General features: G+C 42.4%; 2 protein-coding genes across 2 annotated transcripts; one reads left to right on the forward strand and one right to left on the reverse strand.

Moving 5' to 3' along the window:
• Positions 1-1,059: 1,059 nt before the first annotated feature.
• On the reverse strand, positions 1,060-6,436 carry srd5a1 (steroid-5-alpha-reductase, alpha polypeptide 1 (3-oxo-5 alpha-steroid delta 4-dehydrogenase alpha 1)). The gene is made up of 6 exons (XM_072370664.1): positions 6,040-6,436; positions 5,600-5,766; positions 4,435-4,536; positions 1,649-1,799; positions 1,443-1,542; positions 1,060-1,107 (listed from the first exon to the last, which is right to left on the reverse strand). Exons 1-5 carry the CDS (start codon positions 6,348-6,350, stop codon positions 1,476-1,478), a joined length of 798 nt encoding a protein of 265 aa, XP_072226765.1. The 5' UTR covers positions 6,351-6,436; the 3' UTR covers positions 1,060-1,107; positions 1,443-1,475.
• Positions 6,437-10,095: 3,659 nt separating this feature from the next.
• Positions 10,096-18,576, forward strand: nsun2 (NOP2/Sun RNA methyltransferase 2). Its single transcript, XM_072370495.1, has 19 exons — positions 10,096-10,328; positions 10,886-11,043; positions 11,484-11,588; positions 11,670-11,775; positions 12,557-12,628; positions 12,717-12,801; positions 12,909-13,101; positions 13,366-13,440; positions 13,591-13,721; positions 14,241-14,314; positions 14,405-14,535; positions 14,943-15,039; positions 15,273-15,490; positions 15,692-15,784; positions 15,883-16,018; positions 16,777-16,857; positions 17,286-17,424; positions 17,786-17,825; positions 17,935-18,576. Exons 1-19 carry the CDS (start codon positions 10,149-10,151, stop codon positions 18,239-18,241), a joined length of 2,421 nt encoding a protein of 806 aa, XP_072226596.1. The 5' UTR covers positions 10,096-10,148; the 3' UTR covers positions 18,242-18,576.
• The last annotated feature ends 1,379 nt before the right edge of the window (positions 18,577-19,955 follow it).

A 19,955-nucleotide genomic window follows, 5' to 3' on the forward strand; every position in this document is an offset into this window, starting at 1 on the left:
CATACAACAATTTGGCAAAATCAGTACGTACTACTAGTACAGTACACGGTTTCAATGGCTTTTAGACAGTTCAGGTACGTGTTTGATAACTGTTCCATTTAAACCTGTAGGATAAACGTACGCGAGATTTCTATCTCAGAAAGTTGGCGCATGACCTCAGAATCTAACATGGCTGCCATGTGCACAAAAAGGAGTGCCAACTAAAGCAATGCAGTGCACCTCTGTCAGTTTGTGTCTCATTAATTTACTTACACACATATTACTGTCACACCTCTACCAGTGGATGCATGGCTATGGTGTTTGCGCAAAGTACAGCATAATTAGCTGTAGCTAACTTTGTCAGAAAGCAAACACAATCAACTCCAGCATGAGGTTAGTCCCATCTCCAAGTTCTACATCTGAGGCTAATTGAACACAGCATCACATCCTTTTGCCGTGGACTTTGGCCTTTAAAACTTTGCAGATCTTTCGTACGCACAACAACTCTGAGCTGTAACACAATGAAGAAAAGGGAAAAAAATCCAAAAGCACGATGAGTCTTCTTCAAGATATCATTTTCGGCGTTAGTTGGAATCAGTGAAAATCCCAGCTGTTGCTCCTCTGCAGGTTAGCTCTGTTGAAGGTGACAAGACAGCCCTCGTTGTGGGATATTTGCAGCCCACATGACTGAGCCTGAGTGTTTTACATTGGCAGTGTAACACAGTGATGCATTTACAAGAGGCGTGGCAAAAAAATAAAAAATAGAAAATAAAATGCACACAGATTTAAAAGCCTGCAAAAGAAAAGGGAAACAGTATAAATCTGGAACATGAAGGACCTCATTCTGCTTAGCCTCCAGCGACACAAGGACATCATTTTTCACTTTTATTAATGAAACCGTGTGTATAAGAGCATGATTAAATACATTTCTTTTGAATTAAAAAACATTTAAAAAGACCTGTCCAGGGTGTACCCCGCCTCTCGCCCGATGACTGCTGGGATAGGCTCCAGCCCCCCCGCGACTCGACCGACAAATTAAGCGGGTATAGAAAATGGATGGATGGATGGAACATTTAAATTAAAAAAAAAAGAATGTTGGGTCCTTCTAGTGTTGCAAACAGGCCTCCACTGGGAAAGAGAGAAATGAGGAGTCACAACGGCTGAGTTATAAACCTCTCATATATGGACCTGCACACCGTCTCTGGGTGTCTAGTTTTATTTGAATGAAAGCCAGTGTCAGTTTGGTTTGTCTATGAATTTATTTCTTGAAAGACATATGTATATATATATATATTTTTTTAAATGTGATGAGATTGTTGTACTTCTGTCTAAAATGACTTTTGAGAAACACTGAAGTTAAGGCAGATCACATTATTCATGGAAAGTCCTCACTCGCACAGACTGGATTTCTAATTTTCAGGTTAGAAAAAGAACGACACTGTTGCCGTAAACGTATACGATACCTTCTCAAGCTTCCATTGACTTTCTGGTGCTTTCTAGAACAGAAAGGGAATCAGCGCCCTCCTGCTTTTTGGGTAGTCCTCAAACTTAGCAAGGTACCATCTGCAGAGCAAGGAAAAAGGGAGGACGTTTTCCTTAGAACGTACACATGCACCCCAGGAAAACCTTCTTGCAGAGTGTGTGTGTGTGTGTGTGTTGTTATTCTTACTTGTGGTGGGCCACAGCCCTGCTGGAGAGGACCACTGTGGTAAAAATGGCGAAAGCTGAACTGTGAACAGAGTGGCCAGCTAGAGCGAAGCCCACCCATTCTGTTATCTCTCCTAAGAAGTTGGCCCCAGAAACGTACTCAAACATTCCACCTATGACACGGAGGAAAATGAAATCAGGGCAGGTCTGCCTATCATCCAATCACAATGCAAACATTTAACTCTGGAACACACATTACTGGGTGGATTTAGGAAGTTGGTTTGGATCGACAAAGCTCACAGCTTCCTCTAGGCCCCACCTTCCATGTTTTATTTTCCTTTCGGGTTCAGGAGGGATTGTTGCAGCAGCAGGAGTTAAGACTATTGTTCTCATCTGAGGAGAATCCTTCTGTGAACGTGTTATGATTACATACCGAGTCATTTAGCTTAATTTGATGAATAAAAAGCTGTAGAGCTATACAGCTCGGTCTCGAGGCCATCAGCCAATCAAAACCTTATCAATCATGCCTCCCTCTATGTCACATCTTACTTATTGTTCATCCATTTCCACACGGTAAAGGTCATACACTAAAAAAAAAAAAAGACCTCACCTGCTTTGATAGGTTTAGCCTGGTTTTCATCTTGCTGGAAATGCAAGTTGACTCAAGCATATTCAAAGCACACCCAGATTTCAATTTAGGGTTTAGCGATGGTTACAAATGCACGGAAGGGGAATCGAGCTATTGACCGAACACGACCCCGTGGACCCTGTGAGAAAATGTTGGAGACATTCTGCTGCTTTCAACTTTCGCCCTGGGGGATCATCATACAGCTGAATTCACTGCACAGCTGTTGTCTTTAAGCTGATGTGGACCAAGACGACAGCGCAGTGATCAGATCAGGAATTTAATCAGAGCAGCTCTGCAGTCTGGAAACGTTTGAAGTGTCTGCAACTAATTCAGCGTGCTGGTTTTCACTTACTTTCTCACACGTCGAGCTGCGTTAAAGCCTTTACACAACGAGTTTGGATTTTTATGTCCTGGGACCCCCCCCCCCCCCCCCCCCCCAAAAAAAAAATAAATAAAAAAACAGAATAAGACACACTATGCCAGACATATTTACTCAGTGATTTTAAAGTTTTTGGAAACAGGTTTGAATTTCCTGCATTTCTTTTCTCGCATCAGTCAAGTGCTTTTTGAAAGATGTTTGACCCCTCAGAGCCACTGTACAGGCAGAGACATGGAAACAGAGACAGGTTGTGGCCGGTTATTGCGCGAAACAGCTCCGGATTGGAAATGAATTTGCCTCGCAGTGCGAACATACGCAACAGATAGAGTCATAAAATGCATCGGACTTAGTGCAATGGATGATGGATGAAAAAATACAGACTTGGAGTGCAAAGGCCTTTCGTCCGGTTTTTAGAAGTTAGATTTTTGACCCATTTTGTTTGGGCTAACACAATAACCCATCAACATGCCCATTGTTATGCGGTTTTCCAAAGCTGTGGGGCTTCAGTGTATCAAAAACCGGTCCAATAACAACCACCAAACTCCTATGAGACGAGCCTCTAACATAAGATGATGGCTGTGTTGGACCAGTTTGAGAAGTACGGTTTTCTGGGAGCCGCATAAGTGAACTGTGTCCACAGGATCCTCCGGAAAATGAACCATTTCATTTCCTGCATCTGTAACCATGGACGCCCAACAAAGCTGGAATAAACACTAATGCAAAGTCATCCGACGCTGGGCTGAATGATCATTAAACACTTTCGCACTGCATTCAAAAGCCGGGCATCTGGGGATTATTTCCTATATTCTAACACTAGAACTTCATAAGGCTATATTTTCCTCTTCCGGGTGAAGATATATTACGGAAACATCACAAATAATTGTTTTTTTTCCAAGTCAGACAACGTCTGAGAGTTGGATTTGTTTATCTCTCACCTCTCTCTCGAGAAAAAGATGCATACATGCACAATGTACCTCCTTCATTTGTAGGGAACAGCATATAAGCAGCAAATTAGTTTAGTTGAATGAAAAGACTTAAAACTGCCAGCAATGGCTTACCTGCCTCCGTAAAACCACAACCATCTTTTTTCCCTCCCCCACTGTTTTTTTGTCTTAGACTTCAGGTACTTTTAAACAGAAATTTGGCATTCTTAACTTGTTTTCCAGCTGGATGCTCTTTCAGGATGAAAACCGAGTCAGACTGGCGTGCTCGTGCTCATATATATATATATATATATATATATATATATATATATATATCGCACACGTTCCAATGTAGGCTGGCTTCCCTTTCCAACACGATTACTATCAACACTGTGCAGCTTTTTTTTCTGTCTGTGTCAGCAACAGAAAAACCAAACGCACTCCAAGCTGAACCATTTTTAGAGTCTGCCTCTTCGTACCCTGATGAGAGGGTGCACAGAGTGCGTAGCTTGGAGAAAAAGACAATTAGTGACAACCTGTTATTCTGTGTGTAGCGTAATTGTGACACCACACTGGTATGTTAACAGCTATTGTCCAAAGATCTTCGTGTTCAGTGCCGTGATGTGATTACTTTCAACCCAGGGCTGGAAAGAAAATGATCAGAATGAACCTAAAAAGTAGCAACAAAATGTAAAATGTTGGTGGTAAATCCTCTAAGCTTTTGGTGACGCTGCTCGTTGACAAAGAAGCATGCACAGCTGCATCCCGGCCAGACGCTCCCAACACTGTAGCCACACATATTCCTCATTTCATGCAAATATCCAAAGGCTAAATATCTGTTGGACTGTGGAGGTGCAGGACTGAGAGAAAGGCCTCACCTTTGGGAATCTTGTAGCCAGTCTCACCGGGCTTTCTCAGGTTCCTCAGGATGTGGTCAGAGTGTAAATTTATCAGCCATCCAACCAACCACAAAACAGACCCTGGAGACAAAGTGGAAGCTGCCTCAGCTGGAGATTTGACAGAAAAAAAAAAGCCAGGCAGGACAGCTTCATTTTCTTAAATGAAATAAATACATTGCATTCGTCAACGTGCACAGGGGAACACGAGGAGAGCGGTGAGATTTGCTGTAAAGGATTTACTTGGTTTAGGGGTTTTTCACTGTGGGTTATCAGCAAGGACTCAGATTTATCAAATATAAGAGAGTGGGGATCAGATACCCTGGTGATTACAGTCTTTCTATCTTATCCATCCGCCTGCCATAATGCAGGGTGTGTGTGTGCTCTACAACAGTGAGATAATCGTTATCACCGCTCAACAATGAAAATAACGAAGGTCAGTATTCCCCACATATAAATGCTTTACAAATCAGTCTTTTCATATTTAATATTCGCACAAGAGCCACAAAGTAACAAACAAGCTATAAAGAGCTGGCGTAACATCCATTTTTTGGGTTGCACTTATGCTTAAAAAGTGCTGTATGAATAAACAAAGTGAAGCTTTCAATCCAACTTTCTTCTATCGACTCAATTAGTAATCCACATCCAGTCGTCACAAAAGAATCTTGAAATATTGCATCCCACAGCATACAACTTTAAAAAAAAACAGTATTTTTTTAAGCCCAGGGAGCTACCTATGAGCTGTCTATGTCAAGAGAAATCATTTCAGTTTGTTAATGACAACAATGCAGTTGTTTGTCCTTAGTAATCATTGTATGAGCTGAGAGAGATTCTGGACTTCTGTGGACAAAGTGGGGCTAAAGAAACGCTGCGATTATGTCAGCCAGGGTTCAGGTCATTGAATTGTCTGACTATCAGGCTAAAAACGTGATAGAAAGTTGGTATTAAAGACAAAGGGATTTATTCAAAGAGAAAGGGACTTGCATAAGAAGGGAGACTCCGCTCTGTAAGAAGCCTGCATCTTTCTTTCTGATTAGTTCAATATCCTTTACCCAGGGATTTTTTTCTAAGGAATGCTGTAGTGACCTTAACACACCAAATAAAAAGTCCAGTTTCAGTTTCCTAACAGAAGAGACTGAGCGCCTACCAGTGATGAAGCACGGGCTTGTAACCCAGTCTGCAGGGTACTCAGCATAATGGCTCAGATATCTGACCTGCATGAAGCCATTGTAGAGGCAAAAAACAAAGGCCAGGAAAAATGAGACGAATGGTGTAGATTTTCCACCTCGGATTAAAAATGGATAAATGATAGCTCTGTAGAAAAGAGAGAGAGAAAGAGAAATGCTCTTTAACAAATATACATTATTTCAAATAGAGTTTTTTGTGTGTGCCCCCCTCAGACACACAGAAATGCAATGACTCTTTGACATTATAACTTCTTCTCAGCTTACTTTTGGGGGAGAGGTTAAACTCCCTCTTACAGAAACTGCGGGTACTGACAACGATGCGCCAATCTGTAATATTAGCTGAACATAAACGACAAAACAGGTGAATATCTCCCAGTGATACCTGATTGTGGCTACCTACCTCTGGAAATAGTGGCAAATAAACATGGCAATGAGAAGCCGGTTTGGTAATAGAGACGTTTTAGCGGAGGACGCCCAAACTACCAAACAAAAGGGCACCAAGAACGAGGGCAACTCCTGGACGAACCAGGCAAACTTGACATTAACTGGAAACCCGTATTTGCTCGTAGCATATCGTCCGTACGGGACGTTTTCAAAGAGCAAGCTAACGAAAGTGCACGCTGCAAAGAAAATCATTAAGTGAGCCAAGCAGTCCAAAATGTACAGCTCCCTGTCCTCCGAGGAGAAGAGCGAGGAGAGTAATGAGTCCATTGCGGAGGGGAGCTTAATGCTACCACTTTATACACAAACAAAATAGTATGAATAGCTTTTAATATCGCGAGGATTTATACGCCCATGCTCCAGTACACCATAGACTGTTTACATGCACGCGACTGATTCTGTCCAATCAGATTTGAAGCGGTATGGTGACAGTTTTTTTTAACCAATCACAGGGCTCAGTTTTGCATCAGCGTTATTCAACGTTATTTTGGGTTGTCTCGTGTCGCTGATAAATATTTATTAACAACACACTCGCTTATTCGGCGACAGAAACAAGTGTTAGTTTATTGAGTAGGAAATAAGTAAAAAAAACAAAAAAAAACAAGACAATATTCGGCTCTATCCGTTGTCAACTGCTTCTACTAACAATATTAATTTATCATCCAATATTTCCTTATTTAGTGGGTGTGGAATCAAGAGGGCGTGTAAAAAAATTGTGGAGTAAACAGGCGGACTTTCTGCAGGCTCTACTGGTCAGTGGTCAGCTAAATCAGATCTCTTTAGCTATCATTGTGTTATGGGTAAATCTCTGCATTTTGAGCGGTTTCATAATATTTTGATCACCTTTGTATGTTCAACGGCAATTATGGCTGGAGTTGGCTAAGAGTAGGACTTCACACAGCTAGCATGTGACGACGAGCAGACAGTATACTCAAATAATAAAGCCCAAATCCTTAGAAGACAAATAAATATCCGGACTACGAGGGTGAGATTTCTGGCATGGTGCTACGTCGAGGTCTGTCACCCGCTCCACCACTAACACCACCGCGTCCACGCGGCGGAAGAAGCGCGCCCTCGCTGAAGTCTCGTTACCGACGTAGTGCAGTCGTATCACGGCGTTAGTCAGGAAAGTGTGAAGGACCAAATTTGTTATCTACAGCGTTTTTGTGTTGTGAAAAACGGTCTTTCTTCGTTTTTAAATTCTAAACGAACTGCTGTATTTAGATGTCACATATAATGTAATGCACAATACTGTTGTAATGGTTTAAGAGTTTTCACTTTGAACACTTTGACTTGATGGGGAAATGTGTCATAGCTTTATTACTTTCATATGTCGCTTGTTTTTCTTCAGCTTCAAGTTATTAAGAAAGAATAAAATAAATTGTCCTTATTTTTGCCATAAAACATCACTTCCTCCTTCACAACATATAAATAGTAAGGTATTTTCAACCTCGGAGGCTTGTGGTTACAGTTTTCACATGTATTTAAGCAATTTTGAGGAGCAATGCTTTTGACTGAAGAAAGTAGATGTTTGGTTCTCTTTGCTTCTTGACCCATAATGCATAATTAAGGCATTGAGCCTTAAAAATTTAACTTTCTTAGTCTTGGCAGTTGTTAATTTACATGACTTAATTCGAACGCACCAGCTGTAAGGATTGTTTAAGCTATTCTAATGTCACTTTCTTTCCTTTCGTTGACGAAAGGATGGCAAAGTTATTGAGCGTAAAAGTTATAATGAAGGTCACTGACTTTCTGTTATTGTAGAAATGAATAACTCTAACATTTTGGTGAATATTTATGGCTTTAACAGCCAGGCAAAAAGGAAGAGCTTGATTTACAGTTTAGGCACCATGATTGATGTCTGGAGAAGTAGCTACTATACTGATAGAGTTAATGTTGTCCCAGATGAATGGCAAGATAGATTCCCTTGTCTTCTAACAGACCATTGTGCTATTACTCTTTCTGCTACCACAAGCGATGAACAACCAGAACCAAGACGTCTTCATCGGAAATTCAACAGCAGCCTTTTAAGAAGCACCGCTTTCTGTTATAGAATTCTGTTGCTATTCAACCAGGTCATATTGCTTCATGATTCAACTTCTATAAATAGATAGGAGTGGTGCAAATTTGAGAAGACAGAAACAATGAGATATCAGTTACAGACCAAACTTGATGAGCTTTACACTGAAAAAGCTAAAGGTGCATTCATTCCCTCGAAAGGCCAGATGGGTCGAAGAGGGCGGGTCCAAATGGCTATTAATAAACTCTTTATTGAAAACTGTTCATGTGAAGATCAGGACAAGATAGATAATCACATCGCATGTTTTTAACAGTTCTCTTTATAGATCCAGTTTTTCTAGAAATGACTGTGAAGCTTTTTTATGATAGAATTCAGGACCAAACACTGAAAACTGAAAAAATTTATGAACCAGATAAAGAGATGTTCCAAATGCTTCGTGGAGAGTCTCCAGACACTGATGATGTCACAGTACTTTTGGACTGAAATAATCTATTCTGTCAACAACAATGAGACATGACATTGAATTGATTAATACCAAAACCAAATAAGGAGGAAAGGTTTTTAGACAACTGGAGACCCATTACAAACCTGTAGCACATGTTAATTATAGATGAGCTTGGAAAAATAATTAAAGAAATTCAGTCTGCGTTCATTAAAGGCAGACATATGAATATATATATATATATAAAACCACACCCATTTAGTCTTAGACATGCTTGATCATAACTCACTAATCCCTCATAATATATTTATTTAGTTTTTAGATTTCTTTAAGGCCTTTGACTACTTCGAACCACTGACTTAGCCGAGATCTGCCTTTACTGGGCCGCATTCCTTTTTCTAAAACAAAAGGCTTGTCGAGACTCATTTACCCTTGTCATTCTTTGTTTTTGTCCCCCAAAGTTTCAAAGAGGTCTAACTCTATCATATTCAAGTTTTTTTTGGAAACACAAAACCATTATTTATGTAAGTCACAGCTGGTCAAGTGTGACGAGAATGGGGGGTTCAAAAGCCGTAGACTTTAAACCTGCTGTTGCTGCCTTTAGAGTTAAATAGTTGAAAGAATGTCTTTCTCAATCTCATTCTATGTGGTGTCACATTCCAAACAAAGTTTTTAACAAGTGATTGATTTCTTGCTTCGATGTGACTTTAAAGAGGCAAAAAATCCTTTAAAACTTAACAACTTTCACAAACAAGCATTACAGTATGGGAAATGCTTTTCGCTCACAGTTTTTCTCAACGTACCTCACTGATATAGAATAACGGGGATATTACTATTGTTGATCTTGAGCTTTTTTTTAACTGTCCTCGTGAGTCTACTTTGATGAGACGTTTACCGTTGGCTTTCTATGAAAATAGACAAAATTTCCATGTTTTTTTATTGGTTTCTGCCATTTGTGTCTTGATAGACCATAGATGGTCTAAAAAAACTGCTGATTGTTATTTTTGCATCCTGTCTTATGCTGTACTTATGTTGTTCAATAAAGCTTTTTTAAAGTTATTTTTTGTAAGTGTGCATCCAAGGCCCCCCTGGTTCTGATTGGTGGTGTGCTCTATCATAGATATATATGCATGTATATCCATAGACATTATAAAGATCTCTATACATATCTTTATGTCTATGTGTATATGTATGTGTATATATGTCTATGTGCTCTATGACATCTGTGAGCTGTGTTTCAATCATAATAATAATGATAATGATGAAGCACTAAACACTCAAAATTCAATTATTCATTTTAATTACGTTAAGGTTAAAAAAAAGTATTTGATTTCTGCCTGTGTTAATCCTACCTAAAGGTAAAAATGTTTCAAATCTAGTGTCATCTTTGAATAAGTTCTATTCATAGGCGTAATATCACATTACACTTAAGCTACTAAAAATATATTTAGGTTTGATACTATTTCAAATTTCATAACAAATGGCCGAACTAACCGAACTAAAATTTTTTTTTCACATTTCAGGCAAACTTTGTGGCCACCTCGACAGGTCCTGATTCACGTGCGTCAGAGGCAACACGTTCTGATAATACACAGCAGAGCAATTCATGTTCAAAACGCCCAACAGACTCGTAGTTTGTCCGTGTTTTGGACTCTCTTCTCCACGTCCAGCCGCCAAGTTGTTCTTCAGAATTTTCTCCAGGGTTCTCTGCAATTCCAACATGGGGAAAAGAAGCAGACAGAGGCAGAAAAACCAGAATGCTGGCAGGGATAACAGAGACAACGCTGTAAGAGTCACACTCCTGCTGTAGCGAAAACTGCTAATGTTAATAGCTTGGTCAGGCCAAACAAAAACCGATATTTATAGTTAATGAAAAAGAAGGGAGCCGGTTATAGTGGCATTTCATGCAGGTCGTTTTAAGTAGACATTTTTGAGAAAACATTCGGCTGGAACTCATCTGCAACTTTGGGAAGGTTTGCTGTTAGCTACCGGGTGTTTTCAAATCCATGTGTGAACACCATATGTCACTCTTTAAGATGCATGACATGCATGGCATGTTTGTTTTTCCACATTTATCCGACCTTCAGTTGAAATGTGTTAATATAAAATGGCCATACGATAATGTGGGCTTGTGTTACCCATATAGGAGCCTCCAAACTTATCAGAGTGCATTCAACACATTCACTGAAAGGCATTAGTTGTGTATTCAATGCTTAGGGAATTAAAAAAAAAAAAAAAAACGATCAGAAAGAAGACATTTCGAGTAGCATCATCCCCCACTCAGAAGGTTGTCATAAAGCAGAGCTGTAACCACGCTAACAACCATGCATCCATGTGTTCCAGGGCTGGGGAGCTGGCTATGCTGACATTGTTAAGGAGAACAAACTGTTTGAGCACTACTACAAAGAGCAAGGCCTGGTGCCTGAGGGAGAGTTTACACAATTTATGGAGGCAATGAGGGAACCGCTGCCAGCAACCATTCGCATCACTGGATACAAGAGGTGAGCTGGACAGATTCAGAACTTTGAGTCATACTTTGTTTTGTTCATGCTCCTCACTATGTAAGAGATTGTCAAATGTATGTACCCTTTAACTGACCAGGGCTCGGAACCCATAGATCGTCATTTTGGATGTTTTTTTTGAGTCCTTGAGATAACTCATTACCCCGGCATCTTTGAATTCCCACTTTTCATGCTTTTGAACAGAATTTGTACAATGCCCTGATTGATTGATCATCAGACAATGGCAAGCCTCATTTCAAAGGGTGAGGCATGAATAAGTCTGCTCATGTGTGTGCTGTTTTTGCAGCCTGTTGACTGTAAAAAGTATATGTTCGTAAGGAGGAAAGTGGCTTTGTTTCAGTCATCTTGGAACGCTGCTGCCTTGTTTATAAAAAATAAATAAAAAAAGTTAATTTTTCCTCCTTTGCGCCATGTTCCAGCCATGCCAAGGAGATCCTGCACTGCCTGAAGGACAAATACTTCAAGGACATTCAGGAGCTTGAAATTGATGGCCAGAAGATCGACGCTCCGCAGCCTCTCAGCTGGTAGCACAGTTCACATTTGCCTGAAATGCACAGACTTGAATGGAAAAGTCAGCACGTGGTGACAGTGTGTCTTTTCTCCAGGTATCCTGATGAGCAGGCCTGGCACACCAACATGAGCAGGAAGATCATTAGGAAGTCTCCTCTGCTGGAGAAGTTTCACCAATTTCTGGTCAGCGAGACTGAGTCTGTGAGTACAATGCAACACAAAAGGAAGATTTGAAAAGAAAACAATGACAAGGAATCAGTTGAATCAACAAAGAATACAAAATGCCAGGAGTGGTCACTCACACATACATACATATATATATATATATGTATGTATATATATATATAAGAAGACGCCCTGGTGCAATGTGAAAAATATTAGCTTTGAGCTCCCAAGGAGCACCAGCTTCCAGCAAGCAAAAGGCATAAAATCACAAAATATCAGACCTGCCCAGTCTTATAACCATAACTTTACCTACTGATATAAAAGGAAACAAAAGACAACATGTCTACCTCCTGAATGAGCAAAAACAAGGTAAACTGTCACCCCGCACGCTAGGTCTCTACAGAAACTCCAAATGGTTTCCAAAAGCTGACGGGTACTTTAGAGCAGTCATAGAAACAGGATTTATAAATGCTGTTCCAAGCGGGATCTATAAATGCTGAAACAGCGATGTCAATAAGTGCAGCCACAGACTGTTTAGAAATGCAGTTTCTTAAAGCGATTTGGATTTTAAAAGAAAGTGAAGGACTGGAGCCATTGAGCTAGCTTAAAAAAAAACAAAAAACAACCAAACACAAACTTTTACTCTGCCAGTCAGCCAACGCACCTGTGGCCCATTAGCAGTGTGCTCACCACAGGGAGAGGAGGAGAAGTCGGGACCAGGTGCACAAAAAGTTGTTGAAGCATCCACCAAAACTTCTTCGGACGACCCGAGCTCAGTCGGTCATAAAAATGAAGCATCGTTTGTTTGTCCTCGCAGGGTAACATCAGCCGCCAGGAAGCTGTCAGCATGATCCCTCCGCTGCTCCTGAAGATCGAGCCGCACCACAAGGTAAAAGCAGAGCTTTTAACAGTTGATCATAGTGGCTCAAACAGCACTTTTTGCATTTTTTTTTCTTCTGACTCGGTTTTCTTTGCAGATCTTGGACTTGTGTGCGGCTCCAGGGTCAAAGACGGCTCAGCTGATTGAGATGCTTCACTCAGACATGGACGTGCCATTTCCAGGTAAAGTCATTTCAAACAAAATGAGTTTAACCCCCCCCCTCCAAATGTCCCGGCATTAACAGCATGTGATTTCTTTCTTTCTTTTAATCCTCGCCTCCACCCTTCAGAGGGCTTTGTGATTGCCAACGACGTGGACAACAAGCGCTGCTACTTGCTTGTGCACCAGGCCAAGCGTCTCAACAGCCCCTGCATCATGGTGGTCAACCACGACGCCTCCTGCATTCCCACGCTTCAAATCGCCTCGGAGGGCAAAAAGGACGTCCTCTTCTACGACCGCGTCTTGTGTGACGTGCCCTGCAGGTCTGCAGATGAAGCTTTCTTGTCTTGTGTCTGCGTCACTGATTAGTAGAATTAAGGAGAGTTTGCCTTTGGGAGCTGCCTAAAAAAAAAAAAAAAGTGAAGAGGGAAATTGGTGATAAGCTCTGGTGTACCCGCTGGAGAAGACATTTTAGCATCCTTCCACATGCGGCCGAAACAAAACTGCGCAGCGTTCAGTTTGCGCTTCAGGCGTTTCTTTTCCTCTGTGAGAGGCGTGTCTGACCAGCCCTGCTCTGTGTTCTGCAGCGGCGACGGGACCATGAGAAAGAACATAGACGTGTGGAAGAAGTGGACGACCAGCAACAGCCTGCACCTCCACGGGTGAGTGAGTGAGTGAGAGCGAGGCAGCGCAGGAATTTGCGGGCCCGTGCGATTAAACCAGACCGACTGGACAAGGGCAGGGACTGTGTTGTGTTGGGGCTGCTTTCAAAAGAGGAGGCAGCATTAGAGTGTGCGGCGTGTGTTCAACAGGCTCCAGCTGCGTATCGCAGTGCGTGGCGTCGAGCAGCTGGCAGTCGGAGGAAGGATGGTCTACTCCACCTGTTCACTCAACCCCATAGAGGACGAGGCTGTTATAGCTGCTCTGCTGGAGAAGAGTGAAGGTAACGAACCCACTCGCATGGTTGCGGGATATGGAAAATACTGTGATGACTTTGTGTGAACCGAACTTCAGTTTGTTATTATCCATTTCATAGTAATGACTTTGGCGAATGACCGAAAGACTTAATGTGATGGCGAGCCCTTGTTTCCGGAAGACGTTTAAAGTCCTGCACCACAACTCGCAGCATAAATCTGATGTTTCTGTGTGACTTATTGTGTTTCATGTGACTTATCAATACGTGGGTTCAGTAACTGTGAGTGAGGATTTCTATCAGTCTTTTTCTTCCCTTTTCTCTGAGCTTAAAGGCTGGCTCATTCAGTGCAGCCACAGCTCTGTGCTCCTCACATGGGAGTCGCTGTGGATAAAATAATCTGCTAAATCTAATATGAAAGATGTAGGATTAGTCACAACCTGTCAGTTGCCTACTAACCCATTTTGCATTTGTCTTATGTAATTCCTTGATTTCTCACAAACTTCCTTCACTTTTAATAGAAATGTTCTACCCCGTCCACATTTGCAGGAGCCTTGGAGCTGGCTGATGCGTCGGCAGACCTGCCAGGACTGAAGTGGATGCCTGGTGTCACTTCCTGGAAGGTACGGCAAACTTGATTCTAGAACTGCTCGTTATTGCCGGGTTTTGTCGCTCAGCTTCCACACGGTCCGATCGTGCACTTCTCTCTCCAGCTGATGACCAAAGAGGGCCAGTGGTACTCGGACTGGTCCGAGGTCCCGAGCAGCCGGCGCACCCAAATCCGTCCCACCATGTTTCCCCCTACAGACCCGGCGAAAGTGGCCAGCATGCATTTGGAGAGATGGTAGGCACGCAAACGAGTGAAAATCCCTTTTGCATTATTTAGCATAACACTCAAAACCTTTTTTCACTTCTATGAAGAGATGCTTTTTTCTTAGAACTGAAGAGTTTTGGCGGTTTCCCTTTTTTATTTTGTTCTCTTGATATCAGAGAAATGTTCTGATTTCCCACACACATAAACCCACACTCTGACTGTGCAGGATGATGTCATTTCTACCCTTCTGCATCAGTGCGCTGTCTGACCTGATGTTTGCCAGCAGAGGGAGCTGTTGCTCCACACTGTCAAAGCACTTGCTATTTAATGCTGATTTTTTTTTTTTTTAAAAACTCTTTGCTTGTTCCCACAGTAGGTGGCATCATAAAACTCAAAGCTAGGACTCATGCGTCTGTGTGTTTGTATTTTAATGCCAGCATGAGGATTTTGCCACATCACCAGAACACTGGAGGTTTCTTTGTGGCTGTGCTGGTGAAGAAGGCACCGATGCCCTGGAACAAAAGATTTCCCAAGGTACTTCCCACAGACGCACTCGTTATTTAAAGGACGATTGATATTTGTGTCGTACTTTATGGTGGTGATTGCAGAATTCTCCCATGTGGTTACAGCTGTTAAACCAGCTGAACCTCCAACTCCACCCTCCCCTCGGCATCATGTACCTGCTCAGTTTTTCTAACCGCAGGCAGCTGGGATTAAATGTTTCTCCTCTTTGTCCGCTCATCCCCTCCCATCCTTTTCGTCTCCAGCTGAGGAAGGACGCTTCGTCACGCTCGGCGGCCCAGACTGAAGGTTCTCCAGCGGCCTCGTCCCCAGCGGACCCTCCCTGCCTACTCCCCGAAGGCTCCCCGGAGGAGGTGGAGGGAGGCGGCCCAGCAGGGAAAGGAGACGGGGAGGAAGAGCAGGAGGTGCCCCCAGGAGCTTCTGTGGCTCAGGAGGCCGGTGCTAAACAAGATGCAGTGTGTGGGTGAGTCATGTTTGTCTGATGAGCTAATGCACAAACAAAAAAAGCAAAAAAAAAACTGTCAGCGCTAAAGAGCAACTCCTCAAACCCATCACTGGACTGTGAGAAACATGAAATTTGACCCTCCCTCCAGATGGGATATTTTGCCACCATCCTGAGATAACTGGAAAGAAACCAAAACAAAAGTTGTTTTGTCTCTTTCAGGCCTCCGCCCTCTAAAAAGTTGAGGCTGTTTGGATATAAAGAAGACCCCTTTGTGTTCTTAACTGAGGATGACCCCGTCTTCACCACTATTCAGTAAGTGCCTCCGTGTATTGAATGTAAAAAGGGTTAATTTGATGATTTTAATCCAGTGAAATGTTTTTTTTTCCCTTGTTCTTTCTTGCCTTCTCCAGATCTTTCTATAATCTGTCTCCCGACTTCCCCAAGCTCAATGTGCTGACCAGGACCCACGAGGGCAAGAAGAGACACTTGTACATGGTGTCCAAAGAGCTGCGCAACGTGCTGCTCAACAACAGTGAGCGCATGAAGGTGTGTGTGTGGGGGGGGGGTTTCAAGCTTGCACATGAGGGGGTCAGGCTGGATGATAACGATGGAATGTTTTCATTTGACTAGGAACAGATCCATAATCAATTTTAGTTTTCCCTGCTCCTAAAGATAAATGATCTGGTATTGATCCCTTGGTAAAAATCTTTTGTTCATCTGAGCACAGAAATACATCAGTTTGGCTTGTGTGTGTGGGGGGGGGGGTGCAAAAGCAGCATAAACAGATGGGACCCCATCCTTAACCAAATCCCTCTGGTCCTCTATCCTCTAACACCTCCTCAGGTGGCTGTGCGTGTGTTTCTCTTTGTTCCCGTTTGATTTTTCTCTTGTGCTGAAGCACGGCGAGTTCCACGTTTACTCAGATTCAGATTTTGGGAACATACTTTGAGCTAATGGGCTTAATCAGCACCGACCTGCACGATCTGCTTCAGCGTCAGTGTCAGGAATGCTCATTTGTGTAAGAAGTCTGTGATATTTTTCATATGAAATTGTTACAAAATGAGCTTAATTGCCCTGAGGTGCATATTTATCCCAAACGTGTACTTGGATTTCACATTTGAAATCGCTTAAAGTTGCGGTTCTCCTGCCTGAAACCCTGCCACACAGTTAACCAGCATCTTTTATTATTATAAGCACCATAAATCCCTTTTTTTTTTTTTTTTTTTTTTTTTTAAAACATCACTGTGTTTGAATGCAGAGCCGTTTGTCAGCATTCTGTTTTTTTTTGTTTGTCTGTTTCTTAGGTCATTAACACAGGGGTGAAGGTGTGGTCTCGCAACAGTGATGGAGAGGAGTTCGGTTGTGCCTTCAGGCTGGCTCAGGAGGTAACGCAAACACACGCTGCGGATTTTAAAGAGTTGTTAGGGAGTTGCAGCCGATCTTCAAATAATCCTCAGATGAGCAGAAATCGTTTTGTGTAAAGCCACTTGTTCCTTTGCTGGAGTTGTGAGTCTGAATCTCAGCTACACAACGTCCAGAATCCTGTTTGTTGTATGCAAATGAAGCTCATGATGTGGAATGCAAAACTTTGTTGGCTTCAGCACTCTGTATATTTATGAGGTTTATAATACATTTCAATTTGTTTAAACACGCAAGAAATTCTTCTCGCTGTTATTATTGTCGCCGCCACAGAGCCGACGAACACAGCTGAGAAACTATTACCATGATAATGAATTAATTTAATACTCGCAGTCTAACTGTAAAGAATGATTATTTATTATGTTGATCAGCACTCTCATCTCCGTCCTGCCAGGGCATCTACAGTCTTCAGCCGTACATTCGCTCCAGGATCATCAGAGTGAGTGTGGAGGACATCAAAGTGCTGCTGACGCAGGAGAACCCCTTCCTCAGCAAGCTGGAGGACGACGCTCACACTCAGGCCAAGCAGATGGGTATGTGGCGCTAAATATTTCCAACAGAATTTAAGAAGAAGCGGTGCCATAGAGGCTGGATAAGCGGATTAGTGCTCAGAAGGTTTGTGGCGTCGCTGGCAACAACTGACAGAGGGAAGCAAATGCGTAAAAAGCTCCTCGGAGGCTGCTGCTGCCCTTGAGCAAGGCACTGACCCAAAAAAGCCTCACAAAAGGAGCTGAACAGTTCCAGCTGTTGAAAACTTTTCAGGCAGGCGGTATAATGATCAGATTTTGCTGTAAATCTCAGTATGTGACAAACGTGTTCACGTTTTCTTTTGATTTAAATTGGAAAAATCACTCACTTTGTAGTTATTAATCCTTATAAAACATCTCTCCACAGGAATGGGTAGCACTGTGCTGAAGTACATTCCAAACCCAAAGTAAGCTCTTCAATTTATTTTATTGTTTGTGCACCTTTTAATATCTTTGGAAGCTATGGTCTAATTTGTGGTTAGTTCTGACACCTGCTATCTCTCTCTGTTTTATCAGTAATCCCACAGAGCCTCAGTGTCCCATCCAGCTGTGTGGCTGGAGGGGAAAGACATCCATCCGAGCCTTCGTCCCCCGCAACGAGAGGTTTCATTACCTCCGAATGTTAGGCGTGGAGGTATTCAGAGACAAACAGGGCCAGGGGCAGAAAAGAAGGGATGGAGAGAAGGAAGGGAAGGAGGGTGTAGAGGAGGAGGTGGAAGAGGAAGGGGCCACAGCGGAAAATGAGGCAGAGCTGGAGTTGGAGAACGGCGAACAAAACGGATCATCACAACCAAAGACCGACAGTGGCAGCAAAGAGACTTAATAGTTGAGGATTTAGAGGAGACTGTAAAGAAAAAGGACAACTGACTGATTAGAGCTGTAAATGCTGTTTACCAGGTCAAAAACCATATGAGGAGGAGGATGATTATGATGATGTGCCTCGGTTTGCCACACTGCCAGAGCAGAAGGATTCCCCCACAGTGATGGATTTTTCAGTTTTAACTCCCTTCCAGGAGTCAGCTTTTTAGTTTAATGGCTTGTTTTTTGTTTTTTTTTTACATCTTTTTTTGTGTGTTTTATCAAATATAACCCATTGAACAAGTGACATCAGCTCTGTTTGTATCTCATTATTTCAGAGGTTCATAATAACTGCAATCTCAGTTTCTACACCTGTAATAAAAGCAAAGCTATGGAGTCGCCTATGATAAAGTCTCAAAGGGTTGCCGTGTTATTGATCTGATGTTTGCATATAGAGAAAACCATCAACTTTTTCTTTTTTTTTTTAAACCCACCTTAAATTTTGAGAGCATTTACACGAAATGTATGGAGGAAATTAAAATTGCTCGTATTGACACCCTGTTGAATACGTCATCATGTCCTGTTAAAAAGTCTGTAGCTTTGGCAGCAAACTTCTTGGCTGTTATTTCAGTGCAAACATAAGAAATTTAAAGAGCTAACCCTTTGCTTACATTCTTTTAAGGAAAATTTAAGTTTAACGGCACTCTGAAGCAGCATCACTACCACTGGATGAAACTGGCTGAGAGTGTCCGAGGGGATGGCTGCTCTGAAAAAGCTAAAATATTAATTAAAAACAGAATTAAGCTTCACGTGTCGGCATGGATACGTGCTGTATCTCATCAGCAGTTGCCACAGCAGCTTTCCTGCATTGGATGGATGGGCATTTCTTCCTCCTGTTTATTAACGAGTCCAGCTGCCATGACAACAGCTGTCATGACAACCAGCTCCCTCACCTCTCTGCTGACAGGAGGGAAGAGAGGAGAGAGGGACCTCAGAGAGCATCCTGCGCTTCTCCTCCTTGTTTTCCCTTGCGTTTACCTTTTGCTATCGCTTCTTCCTCTCTTTGTTTTCTTTCTATTTGACTTGTGACCTCTAACCAGCGCAGCAATAGCTGTGACCATTCAGGAGAGCGGCTGTCATAGCCGCTCCCTTGGCTTTAGGTATGTGACGACAGATTTGCCTGAGGATGCAGAAGTCGGGGACAAGAGGAGTTACGTGCTGACACTGAAGAGGGAAGCAAACCTGCCATTTTTTTCCTGTTTTGTTCACCAACTGTTGAAAAAAAAGGAACTGATGAGGAGCAAGTGGTTGAATATCGGTCAATGTGCCAAAGGGAGGTTTTAAACAAATGATTAGTTCAGGGTAAGGGGGAAGTACAGTGAGTGGGGATGGAAATAGCTGCTTGTGGAGTCAGTCAAGAATGAAGAAGTGGAGAAAAAATGCCCAAATCTTTCAAGCTGATTAGAAGATGCCACATGAAAACAGAAAGAGCTGCAAAATGATGAAAGCCTTGGGAGGATGAAGGGAGATGAGTGGTTGGAGGGTGAGAATGGGTGGCGATGAATAAAGTAAACTGACCGACTGGGAGAGGTTGGAGATAATGCAAATGTGGTTACGGAGTCGTTGGCCTGTCAGTGTGTGTGGGAGTGTTTGAGTTAAGCCAGTATCTGTGTGGTCAAAACGTGTGTGTGCTGGTTTGTGAATGTGAGTTCTGACTTTTGCCCTTGAGGCACAATTTT

The sequence above is a fragment of the Leuresthes tenuis genome, unplaced genomic scaffold (genome assembly GCF_036924035.1).
Source record: "Leuresthes tenuis unplaced genomic scaffold, fLeuTen1.0.hap1 SCAF_18, whole genome shotgun sequence".
Lineage (NCBI taxonomy): Eukaryota > Metazoa > Chordata > Actinopteri > Atheriniformes > Atherinopsidae > Leuresthes > Leuresthes tenuis.

Bases quoted from the DNA above. Each gene is read 5' to 3' on its own strand.
- srd5a1 (XM_072370664.1), bottom strand. From the start codon at position 6,350: ATGGACTCATTACTCTCCTCGCTCTTCTCCTCGGAGGACAGGGAGCTG. The intron at 5,767-6,039 runs GTAGGTAGCCAC...TCTTTTCTACAG, and splicing joins ATTTGCCACTATTTCCAGAG to AGCTATCATTTATCCATTTT. The intron at 1,543-1,648 runs GTAAGAATAACA...CTTGCTCTGCAG, and splicing joins AGGGCTGTGGCCCACCACAA to ATGGTACCTTGCTAAGTTTG.
- nsun2 (XM_072370495.1), top strand. From the start codon at position 10,149: ATGTTCAAAACGCCCAACAGACTCGTAGTTTGTCCGTGTTTTGGACTC. The intron at 14,315-14,404 runs GTACGGCAAACT...TTCTCTCTCCAG, and splicing joins CTGGTGTCACTTCCTGGAAG to CTGATGACCAAAGAGGGCCA. The intron at 14,536-14,942 runs GTAGGCACGCAA...TTTTAATGCCAG, and splicing joins AGCATGCATTTGGAGAGATG to CATGAGGATTTTGCCACATC.